The 20,039-nt window shown below is 44.5% G+C and overlaps 2 protein-coding genes across 2 annotated transcripts; one reads left to right on the top strand and one right to left on the bottom strand.

Moving 5' to 3' along the window:
• Nucleotides 1-5,157: 5,157 nt before the first annotated feature.
• LOC310805286 (beta-1,3-galactosyl-O-glycosyl-glycoprotein beta-1,6-N-acetylglucosaminyltransferase 4-like) lies at nt 5,158-7,634 on the bottom strand. Its single transcript, XM_083670883.1, has 3 exons — nt 7,427-7,634; nt 7,103-7,171; nt 5,158-6,923 (listed from the first exon to the last, which is right to left on the bottom strand). Exon 3 carries the CDS (start codon nt 6,920-6,922, stop codon nt 5,579-5,581), a length of 1,344 nt encoding a protein of 447 aa, XP_083527009.1. The 5' UTR covers nt 6,923; nt 7,103-7,171; nt 7,427-7,634; the 3' UTR covers nt 5,158-5,578.
• Nucleotides 7,635-10,844: 3,210 nt separating this feature from the next.
• LOC310804921 (3-hydroxy-3-methylglutaryl-coenzyme A reductase-like) lies at nt 10,845-20,029 on the top strand. Its single transcript, XM_083670356.1, has 20 exons — nt 10,845-10,886; nt 11,644-11,836; nt 12,043-12,154; nt 12,375-12,462; nt 12,602-12,686; nt 13,014-13,119; nt 13,260-13,366; nt 13,454-13,573; nt 13,805-13,965; nt 14,161-14,426; nt 14,533-14,696; nt 14,829-15,023; nt 15,189-15,347; nt 15,531-15,688; nt 15,858-15,963; nt 16,160-16,330; nt 16,925-17,065; nt 17,338-17,496; nt 17,576-17,730; nt 17,834-20,029. The coding sequence occupies exons 2-20, from the start codon at nt 11,672-11,674 to the stop codon at nt 17,886-17,888; spliced, it is 2,673 nt and encodes an 890-aa protein (XP_083526482.1). The 5' UTR covers nt 10,845-10,886; nt 11,644-11,671; the 3' UTR covers nt 17,889-20,029.
• The last annotated feature ends 10 nt before the right edge of the window (nt 20,030-20,039 follow it).

Consider the following 20,039-nt stretch of genomic DNA (forward strand, 5'->3'; position numbering starts at 1 on the left):
CCTTCTGGATTCACATGGTTGTGAAATATTGGGTAACCTGTAAATGAATGAAACCTCATAGCTAGATAAGGAGGACATTTAAGAGTTTAGTATTCTTTCTCATTCTCACTCTTCAGACTGATGTCTTGGTACTTGCTGTAGTTTGAAAGGATGATATCTGACAAGATACACTCGAAAATGTGATGATCATATATTACTGTATGTGTTAGACACAGTCAGAGTCAGGTGGCACCAGCCTTCACAAGAGATGCTATTCTCAGGCATGCAACTGGTGTGTGTGTGTGTGTGTGTGTGTGTGTGTGTGTGTGTGTGTGTGTGTGTGTGTGTGTGTGTGTGTGTGCATGTGCGTGCGTGTGCATGTATGCATGCATGCTGAAGGACTTAAAGTGATCAATAATGAAGGATCAGACTTGGCATGCAAGTGACATTTTAATTTTACTTAAAATTAGTATTATATATGAATGGACAGTTCCTGATCTAATGTCAAAAAGACATGGTTGAAGTCCTTAAATCCATTGAAATAGAGGGTGAAGTGGCCTGGGGTGGTTCGGTGGTCTAGCACTATGGCCTACAGTGGCCTACATACGGCCATGTCAGCATGGGTTCGAATCCGGCCCATGCCCTGCTGACATATGCTCTTCTCCTTACTTCCTGTCCTTTTCTACTGTCTATGTCCAATAAAAAAACAGAAAAAATACAAGAGTGGGACTACCCCACTCCAAAAAATAACATGTAAGAAATAGAGGGTAAAGACATTACATTAGATTTTATGCACTCATTAGCTGAAATCTAATCTTTTAGAAAACATAAGTGGTTTGAAGTTGTTAATTTGAATGGGATAAACACTAGTCCCATGCACTGTATCGCTTCATTTCCTTTCCTGTTCTACTGTTGGCCTGGCAGGATGGGGATGTACATGTTAAAACTCAGTGTACCCCTGTATTGTTTTGTTATCTGTTTCCTGCAGGCAGCAGTGTCAGCATTTGGAGGTTAAGTTTTCAGAGGAAGTGAACTTGTGGTGGTCTAACCTCCTTTGGTACATCCAGACCAGCTAAAGTAAAGTTAGACTTCAACTGACGTTCTAAATGATACGTTTTTCAATCATTGTTATCATTTGTCAAACTGTTTACTCTAATGACATAGCCTATGGACTAGATCTCTCTTGAGATCTCAATTGGAAAAACCTGGTCAAATAAACCTTTAATAGAAAAAGAGGTGATCATGCAAACTCACTGATCAGGCAGTTGTTTGTAACTGCAGCTTTACCCTGTCGTTTAGCAAAACAGCGGGTCCAGCTAACTCCGCTACACCGAACGGAAGAGGCCCCAGACCGGCTCGGAAACGAAAACACAGGCGAGGGAGCCGAGGTGGGCTGAGAGCTAGGCTAAAGCTAACTCCACACCGACTCTCACTACCTAGCCTTTTCCTTGCAAATGTTCGTTCCCTGGCAAACAAGATGGATGAACTGCGGCTGCGGATCACCACCCACAAATGGATTATGGACTGTAATATCATGGTTTTCACTGAAACCTGGCTCAACAGCGAGGTTCCCGACAACGCTATCGAGCTAGCAGGGCGCTGCGTTCTCCGAGCAGACAGAACAGCAGGCGACTCCGGTAAGACCAGAGGTGGAGGTTTGTGCATTTATGTTAACAAGACGTGGTGCACGGACACTACCATCACCGAGAGTCACTGCTCAGCTAACCTGGAGTTTCTCATGGTTAAGTGTAGACCTTTCTATCTGCCCAGAGAGTTCACGTCTACTGTTATCACGGCAGCCTATATCCCCCCGGATGCTAATGCTAAGATTGCTATGAAAGAACTGTATGCTGCCATTAGCAAACAACAGACTCTGCATCCCGAGGCAGCCTTCATTGTCGCGGGTGACTTCAATCACTCCAACTTAAAGACTGTACTGCCCAAATTCCACCGAAATGTCTCTTGCCCCACCAGAGGAGACAGGACATTGGACCAAGTATACACCAGCATGGCTGATGCGTACAAAGCCGTTCCCCTCCCCCACCTAGGTCAATCAGACCACCTCTCATTGTTCCTACTGCCCAAGTACTCAGCACTCATCAAACGAGTGAAACCTACAGTGAGGACAGTCAAGGTCTGGCCAGAGGGAGCTGACACAGCGCTCCAGCAGCGTTTTGGAAACACTGACTGGGGTGTGTTTGCCACTCAGGCCACCCATGACTCCCACACGGACATTAATTCATATGCCTCATCTGTTTTGGACTACATCAATTCCAACATCAGCAGTGTCACCACACTCAAGCGGATCACCACTTTCCCTAATCAGAAGCCATGGATGAACAGTGAGGTCCGACTCCTGCTGAAGGCACGTGACACTGCCTTCAGATCAGGGGATGCTCGGGCCTATAGCTCATCCAGGGCTAATCTGCAGAGGGGCATCAAAAAGGCCAAGCACAACCACAAGCTGAGGATAGAGGATCACTTCAGAAACAACTCTGACCCCCGACGCATGTGGCAGGGCATCCAGGCCATCACTGACTACAAACCATCTAACACCTCACCCCTCTCCGTTGACGCCTCCCTCCCTGATGAGCTGAACCACTTCTACGGCCGCTTTGACAGGGACAACAAGGAGGTGGCCATCAAGGCTGTGCTCCCTGCGGATCACCAGCCCCTCACTCTATCCCCCACCGACGTGTGTGCGGCACTGAGCAGGACTAACGCACGCAAGGCTGCTGGTCCTGATGGGATCCCCGGACGTGTCCTCAGGGCCTGCGCTGTGCAGCTGACTAAGGTTTGGACTGACATATTCAACCTGTCCCTAGCCCAAGCAGCTGTCCCCGCGTGCTTCAAAACCACCACCATCGTGCCGGTGCCAAAACACTCCACTGCAACGAGCTTAAATGACTTCCGACCAGTGGCACTCACGCCCATCATCATGAAGTGCTTCGAGAGGCTGGTCTTAGCTCAACTCAAGACCTGCCTACCACCCACACTGGACCCCTTTCAATTCGCCTACCGGCAGAACAGGAGTACAGAGGATGCCATTTCAACGGCACTTCACTCCGCCCTGTCCCACCTCGACAAGACTAACTCTTATGTGAGAATGCTGTTTATTGACTTCAGCTCAGCATTCAACACCATCATCCCCTCCAAACTGATCTCCAAACTCAGGCAACTGGGCATCAACCCCTCCCTCTGCAACTGGATTCTAGACTTCCTGACCAACAGGCCGCAGTCTGTTAGGCTTCACAACCACACCTCCTCAACCCTCACCCTGAACACCGGCGTTCCACAAGGCTGTGTGCTGAGCCCCCTCCTTTACTCCCTCTTCACCTACGACTGCACACCTGTACATGGCTCAAACACCATTGTTAAGTTTGCAGACGACACAACGGTGATCGGCCTCATCAGCAACAACGATGAGTCGGCCTACAGGGAGGAGGTCCAGCACCTAACAGTGTGGTGCAACGACAATAACCTGGCTCTCAACACCAAGAAGACCAAAGAACTCATTGTGGACTTCAGGAAGTCTAAAGCTGGCGCACACACCCCCATCCTCATCAACGGGACTGAGGTGGAGCGAGTCACCAGCTTCAAGTTTCTGGGTGTCCACATCTCTGAGGACCTCTCCTGGACCCTCAACACCTCCACCCTGATAAAGAAGGCTCACCAGCGTCTCTTCTTCCTGAGGAGACTAAAGAAGGTCCATCTATCTCCTCAGATCCTGGTGAACTTCTACCGCTGCACCATCGAGAGTATCCTTACCAACTGTGTCACAGTATGGTATGGCAACTGCTCGGCATCGGACCGGAAAGCACTGCAGAGGGTGGTGAAAACTGCCCAACGCATCACCGGTTCCTCACTCCCCTCCATCGAGGCTGTCCAGGGCAAACGATGCTTGCGTAAGGCACGCAGCATCGTCAAGGACATCTCTCACCCCAACCATAGACTTTTCACCCCACTCCCCTCCGGGAGGCGCTACAGGTCTCTCCGCACCCGAACCAGTAGGTTCAGAGGCAGCTTCTTCCCTGCGGCTGTCACCCTGCTGAACACGAACACTACACCTACCTGACAACCTACTACCCCCGCAACCCCCCCCCCCACCCGGACAATTGCACTATTGCACTATTACTCCCCTCCCCTGCTCTTACTCTTACTCAATACCACTGCTCTTCTGTACATACCTGTCCATACTGTTCATACTGTTCATAATGCACATAATGCACATATCCTATATTTTCTTTAATACTACTGCACATACTGTAGATACTTGTTTATACTGTTTATACGGCATTCCATATTTATATTTATTCTGCATCTACCTCATGTTACTGTTAATACATATATACTGCTAGACTGCATTACCTATACAGCTCATATGCTGCTACACTGCTCATACTGTAACTATTTATTCTGCTATAATGCTACTGCTACTCACATACTGCTATACTGCACTGCTATATATACTGCTTATACTATACTATATTATACTGCACTACTACTGATCATATATTGCACTACCTGTAAATACTGTTCATTGCACTTTCTGCTATTTTGCACTTCTGGTTAGACGCTAACTGCATTTCGTTGTCTCTGTACTTGTACTCTGCACAATGACAATAAAGTTGAATCTAATCTAATCTAATCTTAAGTGCAGTGGAAACTATTGACCCATGGACTCAAATGGCCTACTAAAAGAACCGTCACTCCAATTCTTATCATTTGTTGTTATAAATTAACTAATGTAAATAATGATATGCAGGAATCGATGGCTATAGGTTGGCTCCAAAGGGAGCCATCTTCAAAGTCCTCATTAGAATCTTCTGTATATCAAGAAGATACAGGGATTTCGCTAAAAATAACTACATTGGTCTCACAGCTGATAATGACATTAAAGAGTATGTGGTCTCTGGCCTTATACTCCCACTTAACTGTCCCTGGATTCAGTCTCTGGTCTTATTAACTTAATAAACTCTTGCCTTTGAATAGCAGCCCTTTGTTTATGCCAAACATTTGAACAGGGGTAATTCTTATAGACAACCAACAATTAGATAGATAGATAGATAGATAGATAGATAGATAGATAGATAAATCTCTTATTTACAGAGAAGAACAATGTGTAATTGAGGCTCAGGAACAGTAAACAAACATTGCATTCTTATAATTTGCCCCTGAAACATTATCTTGTTTACATTAATAAAACAAATGATGAAATAGTTTTAGCACAATGAGACAAACAGGTAAATTCAAACAAAAGTATTTGGATCTCACATCAAGAAAGTTCAAGACACTGTCTTATTCAGTATAAAATCATCCTTTTTTCTTTTACAAAAAGGCCTCACATTGAAGGAAACTTTCAACAAGATTGCACATTATTGATACAATATGTGGTGGTGCACGTGCATTAGTTAATCATAGTTACATTCATAAATGCCTGAGTCTCAAAATTAGCTAGATACCAAAGACTTGAGAGACTCCCATCCAGCATTCTTTTCCGTGACCAGCATTCACCCTTAAATTAACTCAATCTTACTGTACTTAACTAATTTAACCTTCATGTCTGGAAGACTGGCACTGTAAAAACAGGATTGTAGGCCTACAGTACATTAAAATTGTAACCTTTTACAGGTGGAGTCAATCGTGATGAGGCAGACTTCACCAAAAGCCTCTGTTTCTCCTGCAGTTTCTCCTCCAAGCACTCAATGAGAATGGGGTCCAGTTTTGGGTCCAACTTATTGGCAAACCAGTGACCGTAGTTGAGTAGCCATCGCAGCTCTGCCGCCCCATAGATACACACACTCCGGATGTGTGTCCCTGTGCAAGGGGGGTACAAGGACCCCTCCAGATAGTGCCACTTCACCAGCCTTGCCTTACTCATCAGGTCAGTGATGTCAGGCTGGGACCTGGGCACCTCTCCGGGCACCCCTGGCACACGGGTGAGCGTGGCCCAGAAATGCTCATCTGGGGAGTACGTGTCCTCAGACCAGGCCAGGAAGTCTCTGACCAGAGCCGTGGTGTTCATGTATGTGACAAACTCCCACGACAGCACAAAGTAGGCGCTGCCAATGAACATCTCGATGCCGTGCGGCGGCGGATCTTTGGCCCTGTCTGTTTTGATGGGTAGCTTGTGGTACTCGAAGGCTGCGTCTCTCAGCTCGTGGTGGAAAGAAAACCTCTGCTTCTTGAGCTCGCTGGGACGGCTCGTCTCCAGCATGTTAGCTCCTTGTAGTTTCCTCAGCTCTGACACTAGCTCGATGTTCGACCTGAGAGGGAAGTCTTGCCCGCAGAGGTTTATAACATACCTCCACTCTACCTTTGACCTCAGAAGGTCAGACAGGCAATTGAGGTCAGCGCGGAGACGGCTTATGCTGGCGTAAGTCACTGACTCCAGTTTGGAGGCAATAAAGACATTGGGCAGACAGCGGGTCAATGCTTTCATGGCTGAGATGAACTGGGCTGAAGACTTCTGGTCGTAGTGGATACAGTAGATGTTATTGGGGGTGTACACTGCCCTGAGAATCCTCTCCACCATCAAGGCAGATTTGTGCACCACCAGTGAGTACGCGAGAGGGAAGTCAAGTTCCTCCTCTGATACCTGTATGCCTCCATACCGTCTAGACCTGATGTACTGTGGGCAGTTTGAGGTTAGGTTCACTAGACTCTCGTCAGGTTCCTCTACAACATTCCTTCTAATGACCAATGATTTCCCCACCTCTACAGGATCAAGTTCATAAATAGCAGAGCAGTCGATGTTGTATCTATTGGACGGCTGAATGCCATCAACACCCACTGTAGTTCCATATGGCTCGATGAGCATGCTATGTTTCACAGTGGCTTTTAAGCAGAGCAGCAGCACGGCGCAGATTAATAGCAGCCATAATAAAGACGAAATGAAACACTTCCTTCTCAGTCTTTTCAGAAATGTACATCTCTTGTTCATTCTGTGGTAAAAAATAGAGAGATAAGAAACATGTTACATTCTTGAAATATATGGTATAATGATGTATCTATGACTGCTTGGATAGAAATAAAAGTGTGGATGAACTAAATGAATCATTAGGTTATTTGCTCTGCTTAAATTACTCTTCTGGTAAATATATATTCCTGAAAAAATAATCACCTTGCTCAATAAACAGGTATGGTGGTCTCCAGAACGTCCTGAAAAGCTTCCTTGTTCTAGCACCACAGCCTGGAAAGTGTCAAATATGCATATATTACATTTTCCAAAGTAAATCTGAAGACAACAGTATCTTTTGTTGACTAACAGCAACTAGAAGAGGTAGATTATGAACACATAAATCATGAGCTGAATTTACAGCCTCTGGTTGTAGTTTCAAAGTGGAAGCAGTGTCTCAATAATTAAAAAAATTGTTGAATTCAAACTTTTCTCATGACATAATTATCATGAGATGTTGGAGGAAAATAGAAAACATTCTCATTTTACCATTCGTAGACCAAGATCAAAGGAAAAATAGGCTAGACTACGCGTCTCCCGTTCCAACTTTGCGCATGTTACAAATCCACTCAGAACAGAAAACTTCCATTAATCTCTCCAATGTGCTCTACTCCATCTACAGATTTAGTTTTGCTGCATGGTAACTCCCTTATCATGTATTGCCTAGCGCTAATATCTGAGCAACGGTATCTCTAGCTATCTCCTATCGCGCTCTCTCTTTACGCACAGACAGAATGACCCCACAGACAGAATGACACTGGTGATGAGAAGTGGCTCGTTTGACTACAGATAGCTAGCTAGCGGAGAGGTGTGGTCAGTATTAGGGGAGGTGCATGTCTATAAAAAGTAGGCATATGTATGTACAATCTCTCACGAACCTCTATTCTTATGGAGGATCTGCCCCAGGTAAAATTAAGGAGAAAACAGAACCTACAATTAACGCGCAATGAATGTTGTTTTTTGTTGCTGACTTTTTTTTTTCTTCTTTTTTTGCAAATGCAACTGATAGATTCAGCAGGGGCTCTTATGTCTAAGGACAGGTCTTGAGTTATTCTCTGACAACTCTTTTTCACCTGTGGCAGGAAGCTAAATAAATCTTAGCCAAGCATAACCAACCGGTTGACGATATTGAATTGAGGCGATATTAACATTCACACGATTAACTGCTGTAGTAAGCAACTGATTAACAGTCTAATTATGGTAAAGCAGATTTGTACAAAACTTGTTCAATTATCTATTTTAAGTCAGTTTCATTTTTACAGCTGCTATAATTCCTTGGTCAGCAGAAATGATCCCCCAGAATAATTTGGAGTCTATGTTGACATACAGCAGAAAAGTAGGAAGTAAATCCCCCTACTCTGGCCCCTCCAGTTGCTGCCATCTCCCTGTATTGACTTTTCTTAGCAGGGCCTGTTTGAACCTCAAAAATGTTATTCCTCCTTGATATAGTCCGACAGGAACTGGAAAGGGGAAGATTAAGATGCATAAAGTGGCCTACTTGAACAGGACAATTCCCATGTAGAGCTAAACCCTACCAGATGCTCATTTAACTGCCACCTGCCCCTTGGGGGAACATTTAAACAGAAATGGCTCTCATGGAAGGTCTGTAAGTGTTTAAACAACATTATGAAAACCGCATGACTGGAGTCATCTGAAACAAACTAAACCATGTTAACAAATGAAAGAGCCACATGCTTCAGCCAGCTCTCCCACAGCAGCGTAGCATTCGATTCTCATGCTAAAACAATCTCTACAGTTTCCTCCTGACATACATAGAAGGTATAGTAGATTACCTGGTCAGGCTGGTAGACAGACCATAGCTGCTTGAGTGACAAATTGGATAGCGAAATAGAAAAATTCTAAAGGGACTATGTTTTTGGACACATGGATCTAAGTGACAATGGGCTAGACCTGATACTAATATCAAACATGTTATTATTGTATTATAACTACGGTATTGTAATCCTAACTCGAAATCTGTGCGCAATCTTGTATTGACATCAATGGGAAATCACAAATGCTTTTATGCCTGTATAATGGTTCTACCTCAAGCCTGCCTCATCTCAAGGCATGCCATGTCCCTGTTGAAGATAAAACTAAAACTAAAATGTTCTGTTTGAGTAATGTTTATGCATTAATCATAGTTTGATAATTTTTCATAGTACCTCTCTCCTCCTCCTGAAAATTCAGGACAGTTAGTTTGTGCATTTTGTATGACAGTTTTTCTATTGGGTGTATAGTCACAGGAATGGAGGAAGTCTCTCACCAGAACAACCTCCTCATTCATTTCTCCGGCCTGTGACATTCAGAGCATAAACCTGGGGTGGGACCTGTGCCATCTAGCTCTTTCATCTTCTCAGAAGGAAATAATTTAGACTGTTTTACTGTGCCATTTTTCTGATTGTCAAACAATGCTTTGTTTCTTGCCTTGTTCTTGACAACTCCAGCTTTATTAAAACATATTTTTGTGTGTGTGTGTGTGTGTGTGTGAGAGAGAGAGAGAGAGAGAGAGAGAGTCTCAGAATGTGGCTTTCCTGTGCGTATAAGTATGTGTGTTGTTGAAATGTGCCTCCATGGAGCAATTCTATAATGGTTCCAGTGTGTTTCCCCTATACAGTTATAGGTTTTTCACCCAGAATGCCAGGGGAGTTAGTTCTCAGTCTGCTCTCTGTCCACCTCCACTGCAGGCTGCCTGTCCAGATCATGAGGTATTTATTCAATAGAGCCCTACATGTGTCACTAACATTGAGACTCACAGTGGATCAACAGGCTCTTTCAGCAGTGAGAGAGAGAGAGAGAGAGAGAGAGCATGCGAGCAGTGTTAGTGTGATAACTTAATCAGAGGATTCCTGAGAATACATGTAGTTCTTTATTCAGCAGCTATTAGTGCTTTCACATATGGCACTGGGCTATAAAATGATGATGTGGCATTTCTTACTCTCTAAATTAAGTTACTGTAATATGAATGATCAAAATGTGCATTTATCATTCTGTGAATGTTTTTTATTAGCAGAGCTGTGCCTTTAAATAATGAATTATTATCAGTACAACTCCTAAACAAATACAAATCAGACCTTAATAGTGTTTCTGGTCCCTTCAGTTGCTTTTCCATTAACTTTGTACATACTGTACTTATTTACTTAATCCTCTTCTTCATGGGTGGTGACATAAGGCTATATTTACATACTGTAGCCTACTCAAATCGCACTATTATTGGTTGTTAAATCAATTTGTTAAATCAAATATAATAAAACACCAACCAAACCACAACCCAGCAAGCAACACAGGGGTGCTATTCACAGTCCTTTTACTCTGTTCAGGAGCACCAGTATTTTACTAAAATACCCCCCCCCCCCCCCCCCCCATTGAAAAACAGGTTTTTCAACATGACTGGCCAATATTGTTTTTACTTTATTAATTTCTATCATCCAAGAACAGGCTGAGCAGGGCTTATAAGGATGTTTGCCTACTTCTCACCTGTCACCACACAGAACATAGGTTGCCTCCTGGTGGTGAAAAGTATAAAACCAGAAAAGGAGCAGAGATGCATGGGGGTCAAACCATTAATTCTTGGGTTCATATTTTCAGACAAAGTGAAAGAGAACCCAAAGTCATGTACACCTGAGCAGCATAATTGGAAAGGAACTTTGTTAAGAACTTTTGAACTCTATTGATCTGGTATAGGCTATTTGTAAATGTTGATATTAATCATATAAATAGATAATAGAAATATCGTGTAATGTTATCTAAATGTTATTTAGGTTATGTTTGGCAGTTGGCAGTTGCACCCCCTGTGTGGATCATCCTACATTATGGGTCTTCTCTGGTGAGAGCTCATACTTGGCTCACGCCCATCCACTGTGGCCAAACCCTCCTCGTGACGCAGGGCAGCCATTTTCGTAGCCGTGTGTGGATGGGTCACAATTTAGGGGACGACTCTCAAATGAAGGTAAATAATTGCCCTTATAATTAAGGTAATGGTCTAACCCCAATGTTGATGTTATCAGCAATTGATTCGGTTGCATGGGAGCTTGACATGACCTTGCTTGGTGACGGGACAGGGTGAGGAGGGTGGTTCAAGACGGTCACACAGTCACAGGTTGAGACTACTTGGGAATGACAGCTAGCCTAGCTTTTAAGCTAGCTAACACCTTTTAAGCTAGCTAGCTAGCTAACGATCGGCAACTAAAATTGTGTAGGCTATAGAGTACTACTATACTATAGGTAGCCAGCCTATATCAGTGGACCAGGTCGTTAGACATTACAGTAGCCAGCTCTCTAAATACTCACTGTACAAGTGATTTGACTTAGCTGTTGCTAGCTGTTTTAGCTTGAGCTACCTGCCATGACACAAGTTGAACCTAGACAATAAGGGGACGTTGGTGTGGTGTGATTCCTCTCTAGCCATATACTAGTTAGTTGTCAACGTTTATATTGTCGAAACAATGTAGCTAGGTAGCCGGAAGTCCCACACAACATTAGCTACAGTGAAATGAACCCGTATAATAGGTTTTCGAAGACGTGACAGCTGACAAGCTCGCTAGCTAGCTGGATATGATTGCTCCCTTTAAATGTTATATATGGTTATCAATGAGAGCGCATGCTGAAGATTTTACCTGAGGAGCAAAATTACAAGTTTCATTAGTTTGGATGGTTGTCATGTGCAGAGACCTGTATACTAATCTCCCATTCCCCCCTCTACACAGGTGAGTCAGTGACCCCAGGTGTGTTACCATGTTGACCCGTCTGTTCAGGCTGCATGGCCTGCTGGTGGCGTCCCACCCGTGGGAGGTGATTGTGGGCACCATCGCCCTCACTGTCTGCCTCATGTCCATGAACAGCCTGGCAGCTAGTGACCAGATCTGCAGCTGGAAGTACGAGTGCCCCAAGCTCCAGGAGGTGAGCCTGTTGAAGACTCGGTTGGGTTGACACTGGGTTGCATGGCGCTGCACCATGCATCTGCTGTTTAGTAGCCACTAATGATCTTTTTTTTTTTTTTTTTAAACTGTCAAAGTACCTGTACTTGAAATACACTTTTGTAACACAATGCAGGTTGTATTTTACATGTGTGAAGGAAGTCATGTGAAGTGCTTCCCTTTCTGCAGAGAATCCTGAGCAGTGACATTATCATCCTAACCATCACACGCTGCATGGCCATCGTCTACATCTACTTCCAGTTCCAAAACCTTCGACAGCTGGGCTCCAAATACATACTGGGTTAGTATGATGTCACACAAGCTATAACCTTCACATCCATACAACATGGGGTACTGCAGTGGCATTACACTGTATTCTAGAGATAGTGGGCTGGATTGTATTTTTTTTTTTTTTTATCGTGCTTGTCTTCTCACTATCCAGGACCAATGTGTAACATCCACCCGGTGTATGTTATTCATGCAACACACAAGCTGATTAATTTGTATTTATTTCTCTCCAGGTATTGCTGGTCTTTTTACAGTATTCTCCAGTTTTGTGTTCAGCACAGTGGTCATTCACTTTCTTGGGAAAGAGTTAACCGGCCTCAAGTAAGCATCTCCTCACGTCATACGATTGAAATACAGAAGTTAAAGATCATAATTCTATTTAAATGTTTTGCCTCATCACTATTTGAAGATAAGTATACTGTGTTTCAGTGAATAAAGTGGTGTTGTTTTCTCCCCTCAGTGAAGCGCTGCCTTTCTTCCTCCTGCTCATTGACCTGTCTAAAGCCTGTGCTTTGGCCAAGTTCGCCCTCAGCTCAAACTCTCAGGTAGAGCCGTCCTCAGCACCCTCACACGTGTGGAAAAACAATAAAGACCATTTTGGACACAAGTCCCTGAAAAACCCATATTTTTAAACTTGCTTTTAATCTTTAACTATTTTTATTGTTGTTTTCACTGACTGTGCTTTTGTTGTAGTTTTTATTTATCTGTCTATTCTTGTTCTCTCCATGGAATGTATTGTCTTTAAGTACTGAGAAAAGCAAATATACAAAATAAATACATTAGTATTATTATTATTACTCTTGTGTATATACCAGTCAAAAGGCTTGTCTTTGTGGTTGAATACCTAGTATGAGTTGGTGTTTTGTGTGTAGGAGGAGGTGAGGGAGAACATTTCCCAGGGCATGGCCATCCTGGGCCCCACCTTCACCTTGGACGCCCTGGTGGAGTGCCTGGTCATTGGAGTGGGCACCATGTCAGGTGAGGCCTGATTTCCCCTGTCTTTTATTTTATTGTAAATATGTTGTTGTCTTACACTACATGGGATCAATGTGCATCATGATAATCTACAAAGACATCTTCTCAAGAGAACTAAAATAAACTCTGTCTCTCCCCCTCAGGAGTGCGCCAGCTGGAGATCATGTGCTGTTTCGGCTGCATGTCCGTCCTTGCAAACTACTTTGTCTTCTTGACCTTCTTCCCTGCCTGCGTCTCCCTCGTCCTCGAGGTAAGGACGAGCATTAGAATAAGAATGAAAGTGTGTGTGTGTGCCGTGTGTGTTCATGCCCCTCACCCGCCTGGCCTGTGTGTGTAGCTCTCTAGGGAGAGTCGTGAGGGTCGTCCTATCTGGCAGCTGAGCCACTTTGCCCGCGTGCTGGCGGAGGAGGAGGACAACAAGCCCAACCCTGTCACCCAGATGGTCAAGATCATCATGGTGAGGAACGGTTTCCAGTCTAGGAGTCATGTTCACTAGGCACACCACATCTTTACAAAACACTTTGAAAGGAGGAGATACATCCTGAATTTGCACCAGAACTGTCACTTTAGTTGTCAATTTAAATATGTTTGTGCCCACTGAATATTAATGACAATATCTAACCCCAAACCCTAACATACACTTCCATTCCTATCTTGTCTGATGGCTCTTCCTCCCTCCCTTCTCCAGTCTCTGGGTCTGGTGCTGGTCCATGCCCACAATCGTCTGGGGGCTGACCAGTCGGGTCAGAACCGCACAGTAGACGGGTCCAGGACAGACCTCGCTCTAGACGGGCCTATGGACAAGAGGATGGACCCCAACCAGACTCTCTGGCCTCTGAACCTCACCAGGTAAACAACAATAACAATAAATGCTATGTCTTATTCCACAAAGTGGTTCCCTTATATCTTCCCTCTTTTGTTACCCTCTTCCTTTGTATACCGTCTTAAACTCCAACTCCAAACCTGAAAGACTGGATGTGAGTGAACCCTCTTTTGGCTTTTGATGAGTGACCATGTCTCCTCTCTCTCTCTCTCTCTACTCAGTATGGACCTGGAGCAGGTGTTAACCCTGGGTCTAGCTCTGCTCCTGGCTGTGAAGTATGTCTTCTTCGAGCAGACGGAGACAGAGTCTCCCCTGTCCCTAAAGAGCCCCATCATCAACTCCCCCCTAGGACTAAACCAGAGGGGGGGAGAGGACTGCTGTAGGAGGGAGCTTGCTGCACCCAAACCCCCCCAGAGGACCAGCAGCACCCCCACCCTTGTCCCTAAAATGGACTCTGAGCCTGACACAGTCACTAAAGACGAGAGGGGTAGGGTTGGCCGTGGAGATGTCTGTTTTGTTTTGAAACTTCTCTTTTTTTGACAGTTTATAGATCATATTCACTTTGACTTCTCTCTCTTCTCTTCTCTCTGTAGATGAGGTGATTCGGCCCCTGGTGGTCCCCGTGGAACAGAATGGCCCCTCCCTGTGTCCAGGTTTTAGGGACACTGTGACAGAGGCCCCCTCTGTTGCTCTACCTAACCCCCTCTCAGAGCCCCGCTCCCTGGACAAGTGTCTGTCCATCCTCAGAGACCCTCAGGTGAGCTGCCCTTGCATAGAAAGAAACAATTTCATGGACACGTTGCTATTGAATGACCAGTCCAATTTTTAACATATTGTGAATTTGTATGAATGTTTGTATTGATTGCTCTCTCCTGACACCTCTCTCCAGAGGGGCGCAAATTTCCTCAGTGACACAGAGGTCATGATGCTGGTGACCTCACGCAACATCCTTACCTATAAGCTGGAGGAAGTCATGGAAACGCCAGAGAGGGGTGTGGCTATCAGGAGACAGATGCTGTCGTCCAAACTGCCCGTTTCCTCTGCCCTTGCCTGCCTGCCTTATAAGGACTATGACTACTCCAAGGTACTGGTACAGGAATGGATATGTTCATGGACATGTGCTGTATCGTCCTGTCATTCACGTAGTAAACCTGTCATCAGTGTCAGTGACTCAAAGTGAGTTGGGCCTTGGTGAGTGATGATGGGTTGGTTCATCACTGAAGTCTCCCTCTAACTTCCTATTCCACAGGTTATAGGCACCTGCTGTGAGAACATCATTGGCTACATGCCCGTGCCAGTGGGAGTGGCTGGCCCTCTCCTATTGGATGAGAAGCAATTCCACGTTCCTATGGCAACAACAGAGGGCTGCCTGGTGGCCAGCACCAACCGAGGATGCAGGGCTGTCGCTGTGAGTAGTGTGGGTGTGGGTGTGTGGCATGTGGCACATTTACGAGCTGCACAAGGCCCTCTGAAGGACACCTCTGCAGTGAGAGCTCCGGACCCTGGCGCTAAATCACCCACCAGGGCTAATCTCACAGCCCAAGGTTGGGTTGGTGTGCGTGTGTGCTCTAACTCTCCTCTCTCTCTCCAGCTGAGTGGTGGTTGCAGCAGCAGGGTCATGGCTGATGGTATGACCAGGGGTCCAGTGGTCAGACTGCCCTCAGCCTGTCGGGCTGTGGAGGTGAAGACCTGGCTGGAGACCGCCGAGGGCTTCAGGATCATCAAAGAGGCCTTCGACCACACTAGCAGGTCAGGGGGCTCTCCACCTAGATATTACATCTGAAAGGATGACAGCCAAGATGGACCTGAAGGGAACTGATAGATGTGGCTCTATGAGGTGCCTTTAAGAAGTGTGGAAAGGTTGGGGTTAGGGGTTCACCTGGGACAGGTTGTAAGCGGATGTGTCCGTCTGTGTCAGGTTTGCTCGTCTGGAGAAGCTGTTGATAGGTCTGGCAGGGAGGAACCTGTACATCCGCTTCCAGTCACAGACAGGAGACGCCATGGGCATGAACATGCTGTCGAAGGTAAGCTTCTACACATTGATGGAACTCAGAAATGATTCATGAAATGAAACCAAATAAATACTGAAACAATACATGAGTATCGATGATTAAATGTGCACATTCTGTCTGACTCCATCTAGAGGCAGATGTAAAGAGACTGCTCTACCTCGCATGTTGATTGTTGTGTGTGTGTGTCCTTCCTTCCTTCCTTCCACAGGGCACAGAGCAGGCTGTGAGAAGGCTGCAGCAGCAGTACCTAGACCTGCAAGTGTTGGCTGTCAGTGGGAACTACTGCACTGATAAGAAGCCTGCAGCCATGAACTGGATCCTGGGCCGGGGGAAGTCTGCTGTGTGTGAGGCCACTATCCCAGCCATGGTGGTCCGAGAGGTGCAGTATCCCAATATTCCTTATAGGCCACCTCCTCCTCGTCTCTTTGACGTCATCTGCTGTATTGATGTGAAACAGCTAGGCTGGTAGAGTCAAACATGGGCCGATCGGCATTCTTAGCCGTTTTCACTTTTTTAAAAATGTATTTTTTCATTATAGATTTTAAAAAAAAATGTTATGCCATTTCGGATGTCCGATCACCGTGCCAATGTCTACACATCCCTTGAATATTGTACCAATTAATATAGCAGGTATCAAAGCTGGTGGTGCTCATTTTGAATTTACTGTCTTTGGTGGCTTTTGACAAGCCATAACTTCTCGCTTAAAACATAGGTTTTGGTTATTAATTTCTCATGTTGACTCATCAGTGCAGATGAAGGAGAGGAAACTAGGTGCGAAAGCCATTTCAGACCATTTAGATGCACTTCATGTGGACTGTGTCCCAGTACTCTTCATTGGATTCCTAGTGAATCATAGATATATAGATAACTATTATATAACTACTAGATAACTATTATCATCGATAACTGAAGGGACTGGATGGGTTGCCATTATACTTCTGTTCCCCAACAACTAAACCGTGTTGTTCTGTAGGTCCTGAAGACCAGCACTGCTGCCCTAGTGGAGCTGAACATCAATAAGAACCTGGTGGGCTCTGCCATGGCTGGCAGCATCGGGGGCTTCAACGCACACGCGGCTAACATCGTAGCAGCCATCTACATTGCCTGTGGACAGGTACTGTCTATTGTAACACTCAACCCCCCCCTGGCCCTTACACCATGACACTTATTTTAGATTTGAGAGGACTAGACTTTAGCAATTTGATAATGGCTCTTACTCTTAAGGTAGGCTAGGTGAGGGTTACCGCATTGTTTACACTGATCGAATCAGCTCGGCTCTAAACGAGCTTTGAACAGAAACAATTCTCCTTGAATTGATGCAAGTAATAGATTCCTCTCTCTGTCTGTCTGTCTGTCTGTCTGTCTGTCTGTCTGTCTGCTCTGTAGGACCCGGCTCAGACGGTGGGCAGCTCTAACTGTATTACTTTGATGGAGCCTGCTGGTCCTGAAGGAGAAGACCTGTATATCAGTTGTACCATGCCCTCTATAGAGCTGGGCACTGTAGGGGGGGGAACCAACCTGCCCCCACAGCAGGCCTGTCTACAGGTACTGTACTGAATTGAAGTGTGTGTGTGTGCGTGCGTGCGTGCCTCCAGTCGACTGACCCCTTTTGTGTGTGTTATAGATGCTGGGTGTGCAGGGTTCCAGTCTGGCTCAGCCAGGGCAGAATGCTCGTCAGCTGGCTAGTGTAGTGTGTGCCACCGTCCTGGCAGGAGAACTGTCACTAATGAGCGCGCTCGCAGCTGGACACCTCGTTCAGAGCCACATGACACATAACAGGTACTACAATACCCAGAAAGCCATACCCATATTGGGTTTTAAACTCTCGTGCAATTGTTTTCTTTACTGTACTGACTTTCAGTTGGCTCTGTTTTTCAATCAGGTCTAAAGCAAATGTGAAAGAAACGCCCACATCACAGTCAGAGGAAGCAGCATGACAGACAAATATGCCAACCAATCAGAGTAAAGTCCTCTTGTGACGATAGAGGGCCTGCAGAGAATTCTGGAAGCTGTAGCAGCCTGAGTGAGCATGCTCAGATCCTCTCTCAGAACTTTCCAGCTCACAACACTGGGGGCGGGAAGACATTTAGCCCCTGAACACTCAGGAGAGTGGAACTGCTAAAAACCTCTTGAGAGACTCCGGATGACTGGACCCAACACTCATACGTACTGCGGAATGGAACAGGACCCAAGGTGTGCGTGTTGACGTAGTGAGTTGTTTATTCAGTGTGAATGTAAAGAATAAGAGGGACTTTTTTTTTTTTTTTTATAATAATAATAATAATTATTATTATTTTTAATATATTCTACTATTTGAGTGCCAAATGTGCCAATTACTTAAATGGCCACTGAAGACTGTGATCCACTACTAATACAAATGAGGATTCTAGCAAGTACCTTCTGTTGCAATAGTTTTTGAAGTTGAATATTTCAATTCATTCAGGGCCAAATCCAAACTTGAGATCAGAAAGTCAGAGTGAGCGCATCTCAAGTTAGGATTAGGCCCTAACTTGCACTCTGCCTGGAAATCATGGTTATAAGAATTAACTGCTTAAAGTGGTAAAAACTGACTGCTAGTCAGTTTAAGATTGTCAAGATCACAAAGGGAGAGGTGTTTTTGCACTTGCTAAATGTCTTGATTGAGAGACAAGCACATACAGTGCATTCGGAAAGTATTCAGACTCCTTCACTTTTTCCACATTGTTATGTTACAGCCTTATTCTAAAATGTATTAAATTAATTGTTTTCCTCATCAATCTACACACAATACCCCTTAATGACAAACTGGTTCCAAACTTCTTCCATTTAAGAATGATGGAGGCTACTGTGTTCTTGGGGACCTTCAATACTGCAGAATTTTTTTTGTACCCTTCCCCAGATCTGTGCCTTGACACAATCCTGTCTCTGAGGTCTATGAATTCCTTCAACTTCATGACCTGGTTTTTGCTCTGACATGCACTGTCAACTGTGGGACCTTACATAGACAGGTGTGTGCCGCTCCAAATCATGTCTAATCAATTGAATTTATGACAGGTGGACTCCAATCAAGTCGTAGAAACATCTCAAGGATGATCAATGGAAACAGGATGCATCTGAGCTCAATTTCGGGTGTCATAGCATAGGGTATGAATACTTATGCAAATGTGATATTTCAGTTTTTTATTTTTAATAAATTAGCAAACATTTCTAAAACCCTGTTTTGGCTTTGTCATTATGGGGTATTGTTTGTAGATTGATGAGGGAAAAAAATTATTCAATCCATTTTAGAATAAGGCTGTGTCATAACAAAATGTGGAAAAAGTGAAGGGGTCTGAATACTTTCCAAATGCGCTGTAGTTCTAAATCATTTTGGTCAAGTCTAAAGCTAACATGCCATTTCTTGTTATGAATGTGTGTGTTTTTTTTTTAAATTATTATTTACAGTATCAATAATGTTGTTGGATAAATGCACTGTAGGGAGCCCAAAACAGGGTTCTATAATGTACAATATGTTTCTATGATTCTTCTTGGTCTGAGTATATGAGAACCTGCCATAGAAACTGCACTGTGCCTTACAGTGGGCTGTTTGTTCAGGAGAGTCACCTTCAGTAGAGAGTGTAGATGTATGATAGTGGGATAACTGTGGAAACATAAAGCCATATAAGTCGCATTGAATAAAATCCTTCTGTTTAACTTGTATTTATATATAAAAAAGGATACATAGGGCTGGTTCCCTGGACCTAGAATGAGCCTACTCTTAAACTGAAATGTGTGATGTAGTTCAGGCCCATCTGTGTCGGGGGGGTAAATCGCATGATGATATTCAGTGTTATGAGGAATCTTTGACAACATATTCAGCTGCAATGGGCTTTTGGCTTGATGAGCAGTACTGGTACAGTTAAGGTTTCATGTTGGCTACCTGTTGTGAAATGCAATAAAGAAGCTCAATTGTGGCCTTAAATTATGTTTGGCCTTTCAGCTTTTGCTCAAATGTTAATCTGTACAATTAAAATCTGTCACTGTCCAATGATTTCCATCTATTTTGATACAAAAACTGAATAAATAATATTAAATGTTTGGTTCCGTTGAGAACAATGGCTTACAAGCTG

This window comes from Argentina silus (assembly GCF_951799395.1).
Source record: "Argentina silus genome assembly, chromosome: 5".
Lineage (NCBI taxonomy): Eukaryota > Metazoa > Chordata > Actinopteri > Argentiniformes > Argentinidae > Argentina > Argentina silus.